Source organism: Anomaloglossus baeobatrachus, chromosome 5 (genome assembly GCF_048569485.1).
Source record: "Anomaloglossus baeobatrachus isolate aAnoBae1 chromosome 5, aAnoBae1.hap1, whole genome shotgun sequence".
Classification (NCBI taxonomy): domain Eukaryota; kingdom Metazoa; phylum Chordata; class Amphibia; order Anura; family Aromobatidae; genus Anomaloglossus; species Anomaloglossus baeobatrachus.
Genome location: NC_134357.1, coordinates 567,159,206 through 567,179,285, shown reverse-complemented (window position 1 = coordinate 567,179,285; position 20,080 = coordinate 567,159,206). Strand labels below are relative to the sequence as shown.

The 20,080-nt window shown below is 46.8% G+C and overlaps 1 protein-coding gene across 1 annotated transcript in view; it reads left to right on the top strand.

Moving 5' to 3' along the window:
• The window catches only part of LOC142312370 (uncharacterized), a 29,954-nt gene extending 10,085 nt beyond the window's left edge, over positions 1-19,869 (top strand). The window contains exon 4 of the mRNA XM_075351309.1: positions 16,299-19,869. Within this exon, the coding sequence (XP_075207424.1) occupies positions 16,299-17,641 (1,343 nt within the window). The 3' untranslated portion in view covers positions 17,642-19,869. The remainder of the gene's footprint in view (positions 1-16,298) is intronic.
• The last annotated feature ends 211 nt before the right edge of the window (positions 19,870-20,080 follow it).

The following is a 20,080-nucleotide window of genomic DNA, read 5'->3' as shown; positions in this document are numbered from 1 at the left end:
TCCAACAAAATTTACAAAAAAACTTTTTTTTAGGGACCATATCACATTTGAAGCGACTTTGCGAGGCCTAGGTGACAGAAAATACCCAAAAGTGACCCCATTCTAAAAACTGTACCGCTCAGGCTACTCAAAACCACATCCAAGAAGTTTATTGCCCCTTTAGGTGCTTCACAAGAATCAAAGCAATGTGAAAGGAAAAAATGAAAATTTACTTTTTTTACACAAAAATGTTACTTTAGCCATAAAATGTAGCATTTCACAAGGGTATCAGGAAAAATTACACCATAAAATTTATTGTGCAATTTCTCCTGAGTACGCAGATACCTCATATGTGGTGGAAATCAAATGTTTGGGTGCACGGCAGGGCTCGGAAGGCAAGAAGCGCCATTTAACTATTCAAACGCAAAATTGTCTGGAATCGTAAGGGGACGCCATGTTGCATTTGGAGACCCCCTGAGGTACCTAAACAATGGAACTCCTGCACAAGTAACCCCATTTTGGAAACTAGACCCATCATGCAATTTTTTTTTTAGAGGTTTAGTGAGCCCTTTGAACCCCTGGGGGCTTCACAGAAGTTTATAACGTTGAGCCATGAAAATATTTATTTATTTATTTTTTTTTTTTTATTTTTTTTTTTACCACAAAATTGTTACTTCAACTAGGTAGCTTTTTTTCACAAGGGTATCAGGAAAAATTACACCATAAAATTTATTGTGCAATTTCTCCTGAGTACACAGATACCTCATATGTGGTGGAAATCAAGTGTTTGGGTGCACGGCAAGGCTCGGAAGGCAAGGAGCGCTATTTGACTTTTGGAGCTAACTTTCCATTCAAAAAGTCAGATGGCGCTCCTTGCCTTCCGAGCCCTGTCGTGCACCCAAACAGTGGATTATGACCACATATGAGGTATCTATGTACTCGGGAGAAATTGCCCAACAAATTTTAGGATCCATTTTATCCTGTTGCCCATGTGAAAATGAAAAAAATTGAGGCTAAAAGAAAATTTGTGAAAAAAAAAAAAAAAGTACTTTTCATTTTTACGGATCAATTTGTGAAACACCTGGAGGTTCAAAGTACTCACTATGCATCTAGATAAGTTCCTTGGGAGGTCTAGTTTCCAAAATGGGGGTCACTTTTGGGGGAGCACCAATGTGTAGGCACACAGGGGCTCTCCATACGTGACATGGTGTCTGCTAACAATTTGAATGGAAAATTAGCTCCAATTATTTATGGACACCATGTGGCGTATGGAGAATATGTAGTGTATGTCAAATTGGTGTGTGTAGTGTAGTATACGTCAGGTTGGTGTGTGTGTGTGTGTGTAGTGTAGTATACATCAGGTTGGTGTTTGTGGTGTTTACCACACACACATCAACCTGACATACACTACACCCCACACCACACACCAACCTGACTTAGTGTATGTTAGGTTGGTGTGTGGTGCATGTCAGGATGGTGTGTGTGGTGTATACTACACCACACATACCAACCTGACGTACACTACACCACACACACATCAACCTGACCTACACTACACCACATACCAACCTGACGTAGTGTATGTCAAGTTGGTATGTGGTGTAGTGTAGGTCAGGTTGATGTGTGTGTGTGTGTGTGTGTGTGTGTGTGTGTGTGTGTGTGTGTGTGGTTTAGTGTACGTCAGGTTGGTATGTGTGGTGTAGTATACACCACACACACACACACACACACACACACACACACACTACCAGATGTACACTACAACACACACACCAACCTGACGTACACTATACCACACCGCATACCAACCTGACGTAGTGTATTTCAGGTTAGTGTGGTGTAATGTACTTCAGTTTGGTCTGTGTGATTTAGTGCACTAGCGCTAGGTTGGGGGTTACTCAAACTTTACTGTGGGTCTTCCTCCATGGCCTTCGGCTTCTTCTCCTCCCGGCCTCCGGCTTCTTCTCCTCCCGGCCTCCGGCTTCTTCTCCTCCCGGCCTCCGGCTTCTTCTCCTCCCGGCCTCCGGCTTCTTCTCCTCCCGGCCTCCGGCTTCTTCTCCTCCCGGCCTCCGGCTTCTTCTCCTCCCGGCCTCCGGCTTCTTCTCCTCCCGGCCTCCGGCTTCTTCTCCTCCCGGCCTCCGGCTTCTTCTCCTCCCGGCCTCCGGCTTCTTCTCCTCCCGGCCTCCGGCTTCTTCTCCTCCCGGCCTCCGGCTTCTTCTCCTCCCGGCCTCCGGCTTCTTCTCCTCCCGGCCTCCGGCTTCTTCTCCTCCCGGCCTCCGGCTCTTCTCCTCCTGGCCTCCAGCTCTTCTCCTCCCGGCCTCCAGCTCTTCTCCTCCCGGCCTGCGGACGATTTCTTGTCCTGCGACGTCAAGTCTGTGTCACTGGATGAGGAAGAGTGGGAGAAATAGAGAAAAGTGGGACCCTCTCCCTCACTATCAGCTACGGAGGGACAAGCAGGACATTTGTGTGCGCGTGTGCAAAAAAAACCCAAACCCTAAACTTTATTTTAGTGTGCGTGTGTATGTGCAAGTGTTTGGTGAAACTTTCTACTGCAGGAGAGGGCTGAGGAGATGCAGGAGCCGTAATCACTGGGGCTCAATCACCGGGGCGCAGGGGGACACAATCACAGGGGGATGCAATCACAGGGACGCGATCGCAGGGGTGTAATTACCGGGGCGCAGGGGGACGCATAATCACAGGGGCGCAGTCGCAGGGATGCATAATCACAGGGGCGTAATCACCGGGGCGCAGGGGGACGCAATCGCAGGGGCGCAGATGGGACGCAATCGCAGGGGCGCAGATGGGACGCAATCGCAGGGGCGCAGGTGGGGCGATTGCAGGGGCGCAGGTGGGGCGATTGCAGGGGCGCAGGTGGGGCGATTGCAGGGGCGCAGGTGGGGCGATTGCAGGGGCGCAGGTGGGGCGATTGCAGGGGCGCAGATTGCAGGGGCGCAGATTGCAGGGGCACAGGTGGGGCGATCGCAGGAGCGCAGGTGGGGCGATCGCAGGGGCGCAGACCGCAGGGGCGCAGGTGGGGTGCTCGCAGGGGCGATCACAGGGGCGCAGGTGGGGCGATCGCAGGGGCGCAGATTGCAGGGGCACAGGTGGGGCGATCGCAGGGGCGCAGATCGTAGGAGCGCAGGGGGGTCCAAGTGATCACCCCCCCCTTCTGCCCAGTGATCAGCCCCCCCCTGCTGCCCAGTGATCAGCCCCCTGCTGCCCAGTGATCAGCCCCCTGCTGCCCAGTGATCAGCCCCCTGCTGCCCAGTGATCAGCCCCCTGCTGCCCAGTGATCAGCCCCCTGCTGCCCAGTGATCACCAGGGCGGGGGATTGATCACTGGCAGCAGCAGTCACTCACACCAGCCGGGTGTCAGAAGCAGAACACCGGCGGAGAGTGATCACAGGAAGCGGAGGTCGGGGAAGGCAGTGGAGGTCAGTGTGGGTTGGGGGGGGTAGAATCGGACGGCGGGGGGAGCGGAGGTCGGGGTGGGGGTGGGATCGGACAACGGAGGGGGAACGGAAGACAGCGGGGTGGGACGGAAGACAGCAGAGGGGAGCGCGGAACAGCACAGAAGGAAGGGGGAAGACAGCACAGAAACGAAGGGAAAGACAGCAAAGAGGGGAGAAAAACTTACCGGATGGTGATCGGTGGCGGCAGATCGCGGCGGCAGCAGGTGACCCTCCTCTTCAGCGTCGCAGTCCACGGTCAGCATGAAACTGAAGGGGGAGGGCACCCACCGGTCACATCGCTCCTCCACATCTGACTGGAGGGATAGCGTCACATGGACGCTACCTCCAATCAGATGGGGAGGAGGGGGGGGGCATTACACTGAGCTCTCCCTGCTCCAGCCAATGGCTGATGATATTGCATCATCAGCCATGGCTGGATTGTAATATTTCACCAAGTTTGATTGGTGAAATATTACAATCGTTCTGATTGAATGTGAAAGTGACACTTTCAACAGCCAATCAGAGCGATCGTAGCCACGGGGGGGTAAAGCCACCCCCCTGGGCTCAACTACAAGTCCTTATGTACCTGCAGAGCTGGTGACATTTCAGTAAACCCGGTCACCAGCGCTGCAGGAACGGAAACCCGCCATGATGTATACGGTGCGTCAAAGGTCGGGAAGGGGTTAAATAAAAGACAAAAAAGCCCCCTTTTTCACCCCTTTATTTACCCCTCCCAACACACAGCTCCGGCGTAATCCACGACGCTTGCATCCAGGCGCGACTGACACTGTACAGAATGCAGCGTCGTAACGAGCCTGCAGCGGTAATTACAGGTCATTTCTCACGGTCGGTAATGTGAACACACTACCGACCGTGAGAACTTCAGTGTCCTCACAGGGACTCTATCTATTGATTGATAGAGGACAGATCAATCTATTGATTATCTATCCTTCTATCTATCCTTCTATCTCGCTATCTATCCATTTATCTATCTATCCATTTATCTATCTATCTATATCCATTTATCTATCTATCCATTTATCTATTATTTTTTTTTTCTTCTTTTTCAACATGCTTTTATATATTATTGCAGTTACAGCATAAAAAACTGCAGGGACCAACCTGCGGAAAAACAGCGGCAAAAACGTAGCAAAACCGCATGCGTTTTTCCCGCGGTTCTGGTCCGTTTTTTTTTTTTAACGCAGATGCGGTAATCTTCAACTCCCAGATGTTTCTCAAGAAATTTTCTTGAGAAAAATCACTTTTCTAGTGCGCACATAGCCTAAGTTGGGTTTCCCTGGGACCAGCAGTACCACTCGCTAACTGTAGGTGACATGTGCCTTCCAGCTGAAGTTACCACCATTCAGCTACAGCCAATAGGAAGACACCACACCCATCTAATTCCCCCTCTTGTCTGCTGGTCACTGCCTGAGATAGTTTTGTATTCCTGCTAGTGTCTGGTTCCTGTTCTGTTCTGTATTGATCCCTGTGTTTTGACCTCTGCCTGCTCATTGACTACTCTCCTGCCTGCCGTGTTTGTAGCTCACCGCCATTTCCGGTTTTGACTTCTGCCTGATTTCCTGACTACACTCCTACCTGCCAATTTTGTCTCTTTTTGTGCCTCCTGGTTTGGACCGTGCCTGACGAGCACTCTTTCCTGGATTACAGCCTTCCATAGACATCGATCTTCTGGACCTTGTGTAATTCCATATCCCTATACAGGGGTGAAAAGATTTCAGAGTTCTTGAGATCCTACCGATTTGGTGGCCAGCCCTAGTCTGTCCATGTCAGTCATCCTGAGTCTGAGGTCAAGGGCAGACATTCCAACTGAGCATGCTCCGGCTGGATGTGCTCTGCCAGAACCTAAGTCTAGAAATCGGGCCCCTGAGTATGTGCGTGATGTGGCACTTTCTGATTGGTGGCTGGATGTCAGATGTCGTGATGACACGGCATCCCATAATTGGACGTCAGCTGTCCTGATGACGTGGTATCCCTGGATTGGCCTATGGACTATGCCCACACCGACTGGAAGTGAGGCTGTTTGGGGTGGTTCTTAGGTTATATAAGGACGCTGCCGACGCCGGTCGGTGCGCAGTCGTTTATTATCCTCATTCTGTGTGTCTGTCTGTCTCAGCTCGCTTGAATCACGTCCTAGGTATCAGTGTGCATGCTGGTTAAGTGTACAGGTACACCACATATAGGCAGGTCGCATGTTAGCCTCTAAGTGCTGCTGCATGCGCTAGGTAAGCGTGCGATATATCCCAAACACATAGTCCGCTTGAATTTGTGTCTACATATCGGTGTGTATGCAGATTACGTGTACAATACACCGCACATTTGCAAGTCGCTAGTGTTTTAGTTTCCCCTTTCTTTTAGTTTCGATGTGTGCACTGAGCCAGCGTGCTTTACACAGTTTAGGCAAGTTTGCTTGAATTTGCATTTTTTTTTGTATCTCCTCCTCCTTCATATACGACCGCATGGCTTGTGGTCTGTCGATCCACTCTTTTACTTAGTATTTCTCTAATGCATACTTGTGTGGTCTATGTGAAGTAACAGACTATTGTGTGTCTATTTCTAATTACCTGCAACTGTTGTTGTCTGCTGTTTCCTCTCGGCTTTTAGCTGCTGAGTACCATCCGTAGCATGGTGCACCCTGGGTTGCGCCTAGGTTTTATATTCTATTCTTCCTAGGCTGTCAACCCTGTAACATACATGGTATTGCAATTTCCTCGGGTGGTTCAATCATAACTCCATCGCAGCACACTTGCTCTCTTGGGGTCATATTTGACACAGAACTTTCTTTTATTCCCTATATCCAATCACTCACTTGATTATTTCAACTGCATCTTAAAAACCTCTCCAGAATCATTCTCGACTGGACTACTGCAACTCTCTACTGATCGCTCTCCCTCTAGCCAAACTTTCTCATTTCCATTCAATCCCAAACACAGCTGCCAAGGGCGTATTTCTTTCCAGCCGCTACACCAGTGCCTCCACCTTGTGCCAGTCATTGCAGTGGTTACCCATCCGCTACAGAATACAATATTAGGCCCTGTGCGCACACTGTGTTTGTTTTTACCTGCGGTTTAACCCGCGGTTTTGCTGCAGAAATTTCTTGAGAAATGTTTGTAATCTTTCTGCAGACATTTCCCAGCAAAACCTATTGGGAAAAAAATAGCTGTGCGCACACTGCATTTTTTTTCCTCAAGAAAATTCTTTCTGCAGAATTTCTTGAGAAAATGTGCATGTCACTTCTTTTCCGCAGGTACCTGCGGTATTTCACTCCATTCACTGTAATGTAATCGCGAAATACCACGGGTATATCGCAGGTAGCAAATGATGTGCGGCATACCTTCGGTATAGCCGTGGTTTACCTGCGGTAATGTTCATCACTACCCTGCGTTTTGCAGGGAAGTGATGTCATTTTGACAGGAAGAAGAAGCGGAGCAGAGTAAACACACACATCACACTCCCTGGACGCCGCACGGAAGCACTTCCTTGTGACCTCCGGTCGGTGCCCATGCAGTCTGTGTCCCGCTCTAGCCCCGTGACTGCCCGCCCTGCAGTGTCAGTGTCTGCCCGCCCTGCAGTGTCAGTGTCTGCCCGCCCTGCAGTGTCAGTGTCTGCCCGCCCTGCAGTGTCAGTGTCTGCCCGCCCTGCAGTGTCAGTGTCTGCCCGCCCTGCAGTGTCAGTGTCTGCCCGCAGTATCAGCAGCTTCTCACCCTGCAGTGCTGGCAGCCACGGGGATGACGAGCGCTGCTGTCATGTTAAATGAGGTCATTACCTGCTGTGATGATCGCCTGCCCTCCTGACGTCACCGCTGTTACTGCCTTCTATGCCCGTCCCAGTGATGCCACAGGCTCTCGCGATACTGCTGAGAACGTGGCGGGCATAGAAGTCAGTGACAGCGCTGACGTCAGGAGTGCAGGAGATCGTCACAGCAGGTAATGATCTCATCTAACCTCCTGAAGTCAGCACTCGTCATCCCATGCAGTGACCTGGGCTGACCTATTGATGTTAGCTCAGGTCACTGCATTACTCTCCCAGGCAATGGGGAACATTCTGATCTTCATTGACTGGGACAGTGACTATGGTATAGATCATCGTGGGACCCCATTATTGGATTACGCCGGACCTGGAATTGATTGTTCTTTTCAATAAATTGGTGAAAGAGGAAATGTGTTGGGGAGTGTTTTTTTTCAAATAAAAAATAGACAACAAAAAAAGTTTTATTTCTTACTGACTGGGTTTGTGATGTCGGGTATCTGATAGACGCTTGACATCACTAACCCCAGGGCCTGATGCCAGGTGACATTACACATTTGGCATCAACCCCATATATTACTCCGTTTGCCACCGCACCAGGGCAACGGGATGAGTTGGGGCGAAGCACCAGGATTGGCACATCTAATGGATGCGCCACTTCTGGGGCAGCTGTGGCCTGCTATTTTTAGGCTGCGGAGTGTCCAATAACAGTGGACCTCCCTAGTTTGAGAATACCAGACCACAGCTGTCCGCTTTAACTTGGCTGGTGATCCAATTTGGGGGGGACCCCACGTTTTTTGTTTTCAATTATTTATTTAATGTAAAATAACAGCGTGGGGTGCCCTATGTTTTGGATTACCAGCCAAGGTGAAGCTGCCAGCTGTGGTCTGCAGGCTGCAGTCGTCTGCTTTACCCTAGCTGGCTACAAAAGATAGGGGGGACCCCACGTCGGTTTTTGTTTTTTTTATTAATTATTTATTTTTTGGCTAAATATAAGGCTAAGCACCCTTTAATGCCACATGAAAGTCATTAAAGGGTGCCAGTTTAGAATATGCAGGGGGTGGGACATTATATAGGTCTTTCTCATCTATCTAGCTATTTATCTATCCATCTTTCCCTCTATCCATTATCTGTCTGTCTATCTATCGATTATCTATTATCTATATTATTTATTGCAGTTACAGCATAAAAAACCAGAGGGACCAACCTGCGGAAAAACCACGCAAAAACGCATGCGTTTTTACCGCCGTTTTGGTGCGTTTTTTTTTACCGCAGGTGCGGTAATCTTCAACTCCCAGAAGTTTCTCAAGAAATTTTCTTGAGAAAAATCACATTTCTAGTGCGCACATAGCCTTAACTTATCTTTCTCACCCACAAAGCCCCACCCTACATCTTCTCCCTCATCTCCGTCTATCACCCTACTCGTGCTACTCCATTCTGCAACTGATCTAAGATTAACATTCTTCTGTCTTCAAAACGTTTTACATGCTGCACTATTTTTCTAAAATACTCTACCCTAGTAAAAGCACATCTCCTTAACCCCTTCACGACCGCGGGCAGTAAAATTACGTCCTATTTTAACGTGACTTAACGACCAGGGACGTAATTTTACTGCCTAAACTTCATTTGATTGCCGTGGCCATAGCAACGGCTTTCAAATGATGTCCCCTGCTGTTTCTTACAGCAGGGGACCTTTGCTTGACCCCAGGGGGGGTGGCATCGCCACCCCCTATCGACGATCGATGTGATTGGCTGTTCAAATCTGAACCGCCAACCACATCGATCGCACTAATTTCGGCAAAAATAATGCCCGAATTAGTGCGATCCTGTGAGATCCAGCTATGAGATGCCGCAGCTGCTGCAGCATATCATAGGTGGACCTCAAACATGCCGCCCCCAGCCCCTGCAGCACTGATTGGAGCGATTGCGCGTCATAGCACGATCGCTCCAATCAGTGTGCAGTGGGGCGGTCTGATCTGCAGGTGGCCGCCCTCCCCAGGCCTGTACTGCTCTGGGGACCCTCCCCCAACATGGCTGCAGCGTGGAGTGGCTGGTACTTTTGGTACCACGCCACCGCTGCTGCCGCCGCAGACGCCGCCTCTGCTGTCGCCGCGCCAGCTCCAAAGGTAAGTATTGCGCTCCGGCGATGGCCCCTGCGCGCTCCCGTGAAGGCCCCTGCGCGCTCCCGTGAAGGCCCCTGCCCGTGCCCCCCCAGATCTGCCCCCCTACGCCCCGATCTGCCCCCCTACGCCCCGATCTGCCCCCCGGCATCCCGATCTGCTCCCCACGCGATCTGCCTGCCTCCTCTGTCATCTCTATTCTGCTTCCAAGGTTCCTTCCTTCTGCCTTTGCTTCTCCGCCCCCTCTGCTCTCCCTCTAACCCCCCCCCATCTGCCCCCCCCTCTCCCCATCCCCCCCCTGCCCCCCCCGACGTCCTCTTACCTGCCTTCACGGGTCGTCCGAGGTCTTCACTGGCCCGATCACATCTGCCTCCATCGCTGGGTCCTTCTGCTGATCTGTCCAACGTCCTGCCTGCTGCTGGTGTAAAGCTGTCTATCTCACTGCCTTCTTGTTCCTCTGCAACTCTTCTGGTCAGTGATCCTCTTGGTACTGTGAGTATAACTTTTTTTTTTTTTTTTTTTTTCTTGTATCCTGTCCATTTTTACACTTCATCTGTCCGTGCGTCCCGCCAAGCGCTGATCAGGGATGCAGATAACGGATCTGCATCCGTGGTCAGTTTTTGGCATGACTTTTTTCCGTATTCGCGACGCTTTTTGTATCGCGTCCGTCCGTGCGTCCCGCCGAGCGCTGATCAGGGATGCAGATAACGGATCGGCATCCCTGCTCAATTTTTGGCGTGACTTTTTTCCGTATTCGCGACGCTTTTTGTATCGCGTCCGACCGTGCGTCCCGCCGAGCGCTGATCAGGGATGCAGATAACGGATCGGCATCCCTGCTCAATTTTTGGCGTGACTTTTTTCCGTATTCGCGACGCTTTTTGTATCGCATCCGTCCGTGCGTCCCGCCGAGCGCTGATCAGGAATGCAGATAACGGATCGGCATCCCTGCTCAATTTTTGGCGTGACTTTTTTCCGTATTCGCGACAATTTTTGTATGGCATCCGTCTGTGCGTCCCGCCGAGCGCTGATCAGGGATGCACATAACGTATCTGCATCCATGGTCAATTTTTGGCGTGACTTTTTTTTTTACGTATCCCCGACTCTTTTTTTATCGCATCCGACCGTGCGTCCTGCAGCGGCCGATCAGTGCACTGCGTCTGTGCGTTTGAAAAGTCAAATGGCGCTCCTTCTCTTCTGAGCCCCGCCATGCGCCCAAACAATTACTTTCCACCACATATGAGGTATCTGCGTACTCAGGAGAAAATGCACAATACGTTTTATGGTGCATTTTTTCCTGATAGCCTTGTGAAAAAAAAAGCTACCTAGTTTAAGCAACCGTTTTGTGGTAAAAAAAAATTTTTTCTTTTCACGGCTCAACGCTATAAACTTCTGTGAAGCCCCCAGGTGTTCAAAGTGCTCACCAAACATCTAGAAAAATTATTTGAGGGCTCTAGTTTCCAAAATGGTGTCACTTGTGGGGGAGCTCCACTGTTTAGGCACCATAGGGGGTCTCCAAACGTGACATGGCGTCCGCTAATGATTCCAACCAATTTTGCTGTCAAATGGCGCTCCTTCTCTTCTGAGCCCCGCCATGCGCCCAAACAATTACTTTCCACCACATATGATGTATCTGCGTACTCAGGAGAAAATGCACAATACATTTTATGGTGCATTTTTTCCTGTTACCCTTGTGAAAAAAAAAGCTACCTAATTGAAGCAACCGTTTTGTGGTAAAAAATTTTTTTTTCTTTTCACGGCTCAACGTTATAAACTTCTGTGAAGCCCCCAGGTGTTCAAAGTGCTCATCAAACATCTAGAAAAAATATTTGAGGGCTCTAGTTTCCAAAATGGGGTCACTTGTGGGGGAGCTCCATTGTTTAGGCACCTCAGGGGGTCTTCAAACCCGACATGGCGTCCGCTAATGAGTGCAGCTAATTTTGCGTTCAAAAATTCAAATGGCGCTCCTTCCCTTCCGAGCTCCGCTGTGCACCCAAACAATTGATTTTTACCACATATGGGGTATCGGCGTACTCAGGAGAAAATGCACAATAAATTGTAGGGTGCACTTTCTCTTTTCTCCCTTGTGAAAATGAAAATTTTATGGCTAAAGTAACATTTTTGTGTTAAAAAGTAAAATTTTCATTTTTTCCTTCCACATTGCTTTGGTTCCTGTGAAGCACCTAAAGGGTTAATAAACTTTTTGGATGTGGTTTTGAGCAGAGTGAGGGGTGCAGTTTTTAGAATGGGGTCACTTTTGGGTATTTTCTGTCACCTCGGTCTCTCAAAGTCACCTCAAATGTGATGTGGTCCCTAAAAAAAATTATTTTCTAAATTTTGTTGGAAAAATGAGAAATTGCTGATGAACTTTGACCCCTTCTAACTTCCTAACGAAAAAAAAATTTGTTTCGAAAATTGCGCTGATGTAAAGTAGACAAGTGGGAAATGTTATTTAGTAACTATTTTGTGTGACATATTTCTCAGATTTATGGGCATAAATTTTCAAAGTTTGAAAATTGCGAAATTTTCAAAATTTTTGCCAAATTTCCTAAATTTTCACAAATAAACGCAAAAAATATCGGCCTAAATTTACCACTGACATGAAGTACAATATGTCACGAAAAAACAATCTCAGAATCGCCAGGATCCGTTGAAGCGTTCCAGAGTTATAACCTGTCAAAGTGACACTGGTCAGAATTGCAAAAAATGGCCCGGTCATTAGGGTGTTTTAGTGGCCGGGGGTGAAGGGGTTAAACAAGCCTCACTTCACTAATTTTATCCTTCCTTGTTCCCTTTTTCTAAATTTTCTTTAGAATCTGGTCCTTTGTAAGCAGGAACCTCCTATATCTGTTGAATTGTGTAACATTGTACTGTGTTTAACATATGTACAAGTCCCCACTTACCGTATTTTTCGTTATATAAGACACACCGGATTATAAGATGCACCCAAATTTAGAGAAACAAAAGGTAAAAAAAAAATAATATGGGGTCCATCTTATAATCCAGTGGTATTTTACAGGGGGGACTGGGGTGGTGGCGCGAGGTCACAGAAGACAGGGGCGGTGCTGGAGTATGGCGGTGCTGCAGGCGATGCGGCGGGTGTCCCAGATTCTCACTGCGAGAACTGTGAAGCATAAGTACCCTGAAATGGTCGCCGGTACGGGTTTCAAAAAAATGGCGCTCGGAGTTGGTACGTGTGCAGATTGCGCTATTGACTGAATGATGAGCCGAGATCATCTGCACACGTACCACTACCGGGCGCCATTTTCCTTAAGGCTATTCAATGGACTGTAGGTGTGCAGATGAGATCTTCAGCCGAGAGCTCAGTTTGTGTACGTGCCGACTCAGGGCGCCATTATTTGAAACCCGCACTACCGACATTTTGGATGCCCATGCCTCACCGTTGCAGCCCATAGCCCAACATCAGTATCGGCATCTTCCGCAGCGTCGACCCTACCTCATGTGACCCCTCGCCACTAAGCTACATTCGGCTTATAAGACGTGCCCCCCATTTTCCTCATTAATTTTTGGGATGAAAAGTGCGTCTTATAATCCGAAAAATACTGTAATTTGTGCAAAATATGATGGTGCTATATAATTAAATTATCATTTTATTTTCCTGTGTGTAGATTGGTCCACACTTTTTTGTAATGATGTTGTTTAAGGTTTAAGTTTATTTTCTGCTTCTTCCTTATGTGGAGTTTATTGGATGTTACTTAATGCGGTGGTGTTAATAGTTAATACACGATCTCATGTGTTCAACATTGAGGACAAGGTTCTGTAAGGCAGACTAGGTCATAATCTCAAAAGGTTGAGTTTTCAGGCTGTAGAAAGCCTCAGAAGTGCTCAAGAGTGTTCACCCTAACTGTAGATATTGTAGTTTTAATCTTCTAATCTAGCTTCTAACAAAGGATCTTGATTAATATGTGTGGAATCAGAGCTCTGGAATCCATTATATCTAATTATAGTTTAATTTGGCATTGGCACAACTGACTCATCCAGCAAACAAAACCAGGACAGGAGTAATGGTGCTCAGTGCAGCCCTGCACAGTATATTTATCAAGAGTTTGTCACAGCCTGAAGTGATCTTGGGGGCATCTGAGATCAGAAGGTGGCAATGTATTGTTGATTGCAGATACACTTTAGAACCATCTCGACGTTTACCCCGAGTTATAGTGTATTTCATTCCATTCGGTAATGAAGTGGTTAAGGTTAATTTATATATTGCAGTGATCTAACGGGTAGTTGTAACCCCAGCTGCAGCCACTCCATTCTGCTACAAATCTCCGCTCCTCACTTCTCCCTATACTGGCTCTAGCTCATACCTATGCTTCCTTGAAGAGGTCAGTCTGTGTCGCGGGCGGAGAGGACGCCGCTGCGCTCGCTAACGCTCGGGTCCGGCGCTGCTGCGACGGCTGCTCGGTGGCTCGAGCGGCGCTCCTCGCCCGTGAGTGAAAGAGGTGGTTGGTTTGGGGGATTTAGTCCGTGACACCACCCATGGGTCGTGGTGAGGTTGGGCACCACCGCTGCTGGTGACGGGGATCCCGGGAGCGATGGCAGGGAGCAGCTGGGATGTTGTTCTCCCCCTCCGTGGGTAGGGGTTGGTGGTCCCGGGGCCCGGTGAGGTGACGGGAAGGGAGGGTTGGCAAGGTGCAGGGTCGCCTGGACTGCGCAGCGCTGTGCCGCATGGCACGGTTGTACTCACTCAGCCACAAATGTACGCAAAGTCTCTGGTAAACCAAACGGCTGGATGGACGGGTCCCGCAGCCGGCTGCTGTGGCTTCTCCCGTACCGTTGGTGGTGGCTGCCTTTCCCTGCACCTTTTGTGTATGTTCGGTCCTGATGGATTCCCACCGGTAACCCGCTCCCCAGCGTATATATGTGGCGGAGGAGCCCTTTTGCCCGCAGGCTCTGGCCCTTGGCACTTTAGCTGTGGCGGTAGCTGTATTTCCTTCTACTGCTCGGACGGTTGCCTTCAATCGGGTCTTGGCTGTTAGGAAACCCCTGGGGTTCCGGTCACTGACGGATTTGACCTCTAATGGCGACTCCAAGCCTGGTCGGGGTCCGCAGGCCCTGCCTGTGTGTGCTGGCTTCACTTCGCTCCCCGGTTCGGTACCGGCGGGCCACCGCCCGTCCCCGGTCCTACGGCTCCGCGTTGATTCGCCTCTCCTGCAGACGGCCACCACAGTCTGCCAACCTTGCTCTTAGTGCCCGGGCCACACACCCGGACACGGTCAGTTTTCTCCTCTACTACTCCACTCCTCACTTCTCACTCTACTCTCCTCCACTCCACTGTCAACTGTCAACTGCCTTCCTTCTCCCGCCTCCAGGACTGTGTACTCCTCAGTGGGTGGGGCCAACCGCCTGGCTCCACCCCACCTGGTGTGGACATCAGCCCCTGGAGGGAGGCAACAAGGATTTTGTGTCTGGCTGATGTGCCTGTCTCAGGATGGGGGTGTGTTGCAGTACCTGTGATGACCTGGCTAGTCCAGGGCGCCACATCTGTATTTCTTTTGTCTTTCCCCACCTGTTTGTCTTTTCTACCTCCTGTTGTCTTATTGCAGTGACGAGATTAGCGTCTCTCTGGCCTTCACTAGTCAGGATAATTTAAAGGCCTGAGATGGCCTAACCACGTGATGGCGCATGGGGGAAAGGATCCGTCTAGATACTTTAGGGAGTACAGGGATCAGTCTCAGGTGAGATGACCTGCTACCATGGTGTTCCCTCGGTTTTGAGCCACTCACCTGGCGTCTTCTTGCACCTGGCGTGACAACTGTAGTCACATCGTAGCATTATTCAATAATTCCATCAGGGAAGAAATTTGACACCTAACCATATGTTAGACATCCATTTTTTAATCAAAAGCCAATATTACATCATAAAGGAAGGACATTTCATAAAAGGCTTTTTCTTTTATCCAATTCTAATTTTGTTTATGCTCCCTTTAGAATTCTGCACTGAGTACTAAACTATTGAAAGATGCAATCTTTGAAGATTTTTGTTTCATTAAACAAAAATTGCAATAGAATAGCAGGAGGTTTACCATTATATTCTAATGCTACTTTTAAAATCCATTGTTAGATTCTGATCTGTTTTTCCTATTTAGGTAGTATTGTTATATAATAGCAATATACAATTTTTTTCGGATTATAAGACGTACTTTTCCTCCCAAACGTTTGGGAAGAAAATGAGGGGTGCATCTTAAAATCCGAGTGTAGCTTACCGTGAGGTGGAGAATGGGTGCTGTGTGGAGCAGGGCGGTGCGGCGGGGGAGATGCTCTGTCATCGGTGTGAGGCTATGCTGACTGCGGCGGGTGAGATGCTCTGTCAGCGGTTCAGGGCTGTGCTGACTGTGGCTGGTGAGATGCTCTGTCAGTGGTGCAGGGCTGTGCTGGCTGCAGTGGGTGAGATGCTCTGTAGGTGATGCGGAGCAGTGCTGGCTGCGGTGGGTGAGATGCTCTGTAGGCTGTGTAGGGCTGTGGTGGGCATTGTGGGGAGCAGGGCATTGTGGCGGGTGGGATGCTCTGTTGGTGAGATATTCAACTAATGCTGCCAGGAGTCGGCGCGTGGGCAGATGGCGCACTAGGGCTGTCATTGAGCCAAGAGCTCAATCTGCGCAGGCGCCGATTCCAGGCAGCATTATTTCAAGATTGCCCTGTTGACAGAGCATCTCTCCCACCACATCGCCCTGCTCCACACAGCAGCCGTCACAGCCGGCCACACAGCAGCAGGCACAGCCGGCCACACAGCAGCCATCATTGCCCTACTCCAGCACACCCCCTCCTCCCGCTTCCTGTGACTCCGCTCCACCACTGCTGTCACCCCCACTATGGTAAGACACCACCGGAGTATAAGACGGACCCCTTTTTTTTATCTCTATATTTGGGGTGCTTCTTATAATCCGGTGTGTCTTATAAAACAAAAAATACGGTAAATTTTGTTTGACATTATTCAAAAATAATAAAAATGTTTTTTATTCTTTGTAGATGACCGTCCTATTAGCTCAGACAGACATTGGATATCTTTAGATCGTAAAGCAGATGATCGTGGTATCACACAAGATACGTGTGAAGAACATGCAATAATTCCAAATCTATCTCTTCATGGCAAAGATCTTTCATCGGATCCTTCTAATCAGGTCTTATCTTCTGATTCATCACAGAATCTTAAGAAAAATAAATATCACAAAAAAGGCCTCCTAAATCAAAACGGTCACAAAGGAAGCAAGGCCTTTTCATGTCTAGAATGTGGAAAGTATTTTCAAGAAAAAGCTTATCTTGTTAGACATCAAAGAACTCACACAGAAGCAAAGCCGTTTTCATGTTCGGAATGTGGAAAATGTTTTCGAGAAAAATCGGATCTTGTTAGACATCAGCGGATTCACATAGGAGCAAAGCCGTTTTCATGTTCCGAATGTGTAAAATGTTTTAGAGAAAAATCATATCTTGCTAGACATCAGCGAATTCACACAGGGGAGAAGCCATATTCATGTTCAGAATGTGGGGCGCTTTTTATTGCTAAATCATCTCTTGTTCAACATCTAAATATTCACACCGGAGTAGACCAATTTTCATGTTCCGAATGTGGAAAATGTTTTAACCAGAAATCAAAACTTGTTAAACATAAGAAAATCCACACAGGGGAGAAGCCATTTTCTTGTAAAGAATGTGGGAAATCTTTTAGAGAGAAATCAAATCTTCTTATACATCAGAGTATCCACACAGGAGCGAAACCGTTTTTATGTTCAGATTGTGGAAAATGTTTTAGAGAAAAATCATATCTTGTTAAACATCAGCAGATTCACACAGGATCAAAGCCGTTTTCATGTTCGGAATGTGGGAAATGTTTTAGAGTAAAATCACATCTTGTTCAACATCAGCAAATTCACACAGGATTAAAGCCATTTTCATGTTCAGAATGTGGGATGCTTTTTACCGCTAAATCATCTCTTGTTAAACATCAAATAATTCACACTGGAGATAAACCATTTTCATGTTCTGAATGCGGAAAGTGTTTTAACCGCAAAGAAAATCTTATTAATCACGAGAAAAGCCACAGAGGCATAAAGCCATTTTCATGTTCAGAATGTGGGAAAAGTTTTAAAAAGAAATGGAATCTTATTACACATCAGAGAACTCACACGGGGGAGAAGCCATTTTCATGTTCAGAATGTGGAAAAAAATTTATCCAGAAATCCTGTCTTGTTTCACATCAGAGAGTTCACACAGGGGAGAAGCCATATTTGTGTTCGGAATGTGGAAAATGTTTTAAGCAGAAATCGTGTCTTCTTACACATCAGAAAACTCACACAAGGGTAAAGTCATTTTGATGTTCAGAATGAGAAAAATGCTTTAACCAGAAATCATATTTTATCAGTGATAAGAAAAATCACACAGGGGAGAAGCCATTTTCTTGTTAAGAATGTGGGAAATGTTTTAGCAAAAAAATTGGTTCTTAGACGTCAGAGAATTAACAAGCACTGAGAACATTGATCACGTCCAGAATGTTTTGAATTGTTTTGCACACAAATCACATCTTCTGAAACCTTAAAAGATGCCAATGGGTAGAGTTTTTTTTTAATTATTATTTTAAGAAATATGGCTGTAAGGTTTAATGAACAGCTCCAATAAAACTTTGGCTTACTACATAATTTAATTCTATAAATACCCGAATTCTAAAAATCCTAGAATATATTTACGCCATAGAAACAAACATGGCACTTTTAATGATTGGGATAGAATAATCCTATATTTCTATAGCGTCAACATATTCTGCAGCACTTTACAATTCAGAGGTTTATATACAAACAAACTTTCATAAGTAATAGTTAAAGAAAATACAATACTTAAAGCAAAAATAATGATAAGCCTGCTTTTAAGAGCTTACAATCTACAATGGGGTGAGCTGGGGGTGACAAGGTATAGGTGCTTATTTACAACGACGGTCCAGCCATCTCGAAGAAGTGGGGGGGTAGATAAAGGTTGCATGAGTCAGTCACTAGCCAATTTTTATGATGGTTTTGAGTTCGGTGGAGTCTGACAGAGTTATGTTCTGAGATGTAGTGGAGGGGCTCTATATGAATTGACTTCGATAAGTGAAGTTGATAGGCTACTCTAAATAGGTGTTTTCAGGGAACATCTGAAGCTGTGTAAGTTGTGTTTCATCCTAGTTTCTTTGGGTATTGTTTCTTGGTGTAGAGCATTTCATGCAGCACAGAAGTTGTGTTATGTTTATAAATTGGTTATTGCAACTGGCAGATTCAGGGGTTTTTTTGGCTATGGGGCTAAGAACTTTCCAGCAGGTAGATGCTAGCTACCTAACTATTATACACTGTGACGACCTGGTCACAGAACACTCCTGCCTGCAATGCTTCTGTTGGCGTTATGTCTACACAACACTTCTCTTCCACTCTGTTGACGGAAAGTCACTGATCTGAATTCAATAAAAAAATTTATGGAAAGAGTTCATAGAAGGAGCTAACGGCACTGTGAAGCCTGTTTGTGTGGAAGAATGGGCCAAAATCAAACCTGAGTAATGCATGCGACCATTTTCTCCATACAGGACACATCTTGAAGGTGTCGCATCAAGAAAGGCTTTTGTACCAAGTATTAAATACATTTCGGTAAATGTGTTCAGTAATTTTTCCCCTATGTAATTGCTCATTATTTCACATCACTAAATGTATGGACATCTATGGCTTGATTTATTTGCCTGTGTGAATTGGATGGGTTGTTACCAACATTTGGTGAGAAATTCATGTCAATGGTACCTTTACAAATATCACATAGGAGTTAAAATCTGATATATCCTAAGACTTCTGTGCAATATTCTGCATTTTCTAGATATCGAGATTTGTGTGTCAGGTAATAAAAAATTCCAACCCCTAATTGCTAATGTTCAATAAAACTGGATTATGTATAGTCATCAACAACATTTTTTTACTCTTTTACTGAGAGGGTTAAATGGATGGGTGGAGGGGTGTTTTTTTTTCTGCATGTTTGTGAAAATCTAGAAAATTTTGTGAATGATTATACAGTTGTCTGATTAAAAAAAACAAAACAAGACAAAACAATCACTGATCTCGGGGAGACCAGCCAGAGAAAACACTGCCGGCAGCCAACGAAGGCGCTCAACACAGTGAAATCCTAGGTGCATTGCCCCCTGGGAAATATGCAAATCAAAAAAGTCTGTGGAGCCTCTGTTAGGAGTCTCGACACAAACTAGCCAGATATTTCTCTGGGAAGCACTTAGCCAAGGAGTGGCTCTTTTTAGGAAACCACCATAACCACCATATTAAGTGGCCCTTTAAGTCAATATCCAACTCTTTGACAAGTTTAAAGATATGACTTGGCTAGGTCCTTCCCGGAGGGATATCTGACTAGTTTCTGTGTCGAGACTCCTAACAGAGACTCCACGGACCACGGACTTTTTTTGATCTGATTAAAAAAAAAAATCATTGAATGGACTGCAAATTAGAACACTAAATGTTAGTTAAGGGATTATTGTGCTTTCACAAAACACAGTACAGTGGAACCTTGGATTACGAGCATAATTGGTTCCGGAAGTGTGCTCTTAAACCAAGTTGCTCTTATATCAAAGCGAATTTTCCCATAGGAAATAATTGAAACAGATAATTCATTCCACAACCCAAAAATATTTACTGTATTTATACATATTTATTACAGTAATGCAAAATACTGTATTCATATAAAATGATTACAGTTCACTAATACAAAACACTGTACAGTAAAAAGCATATAAAACAATT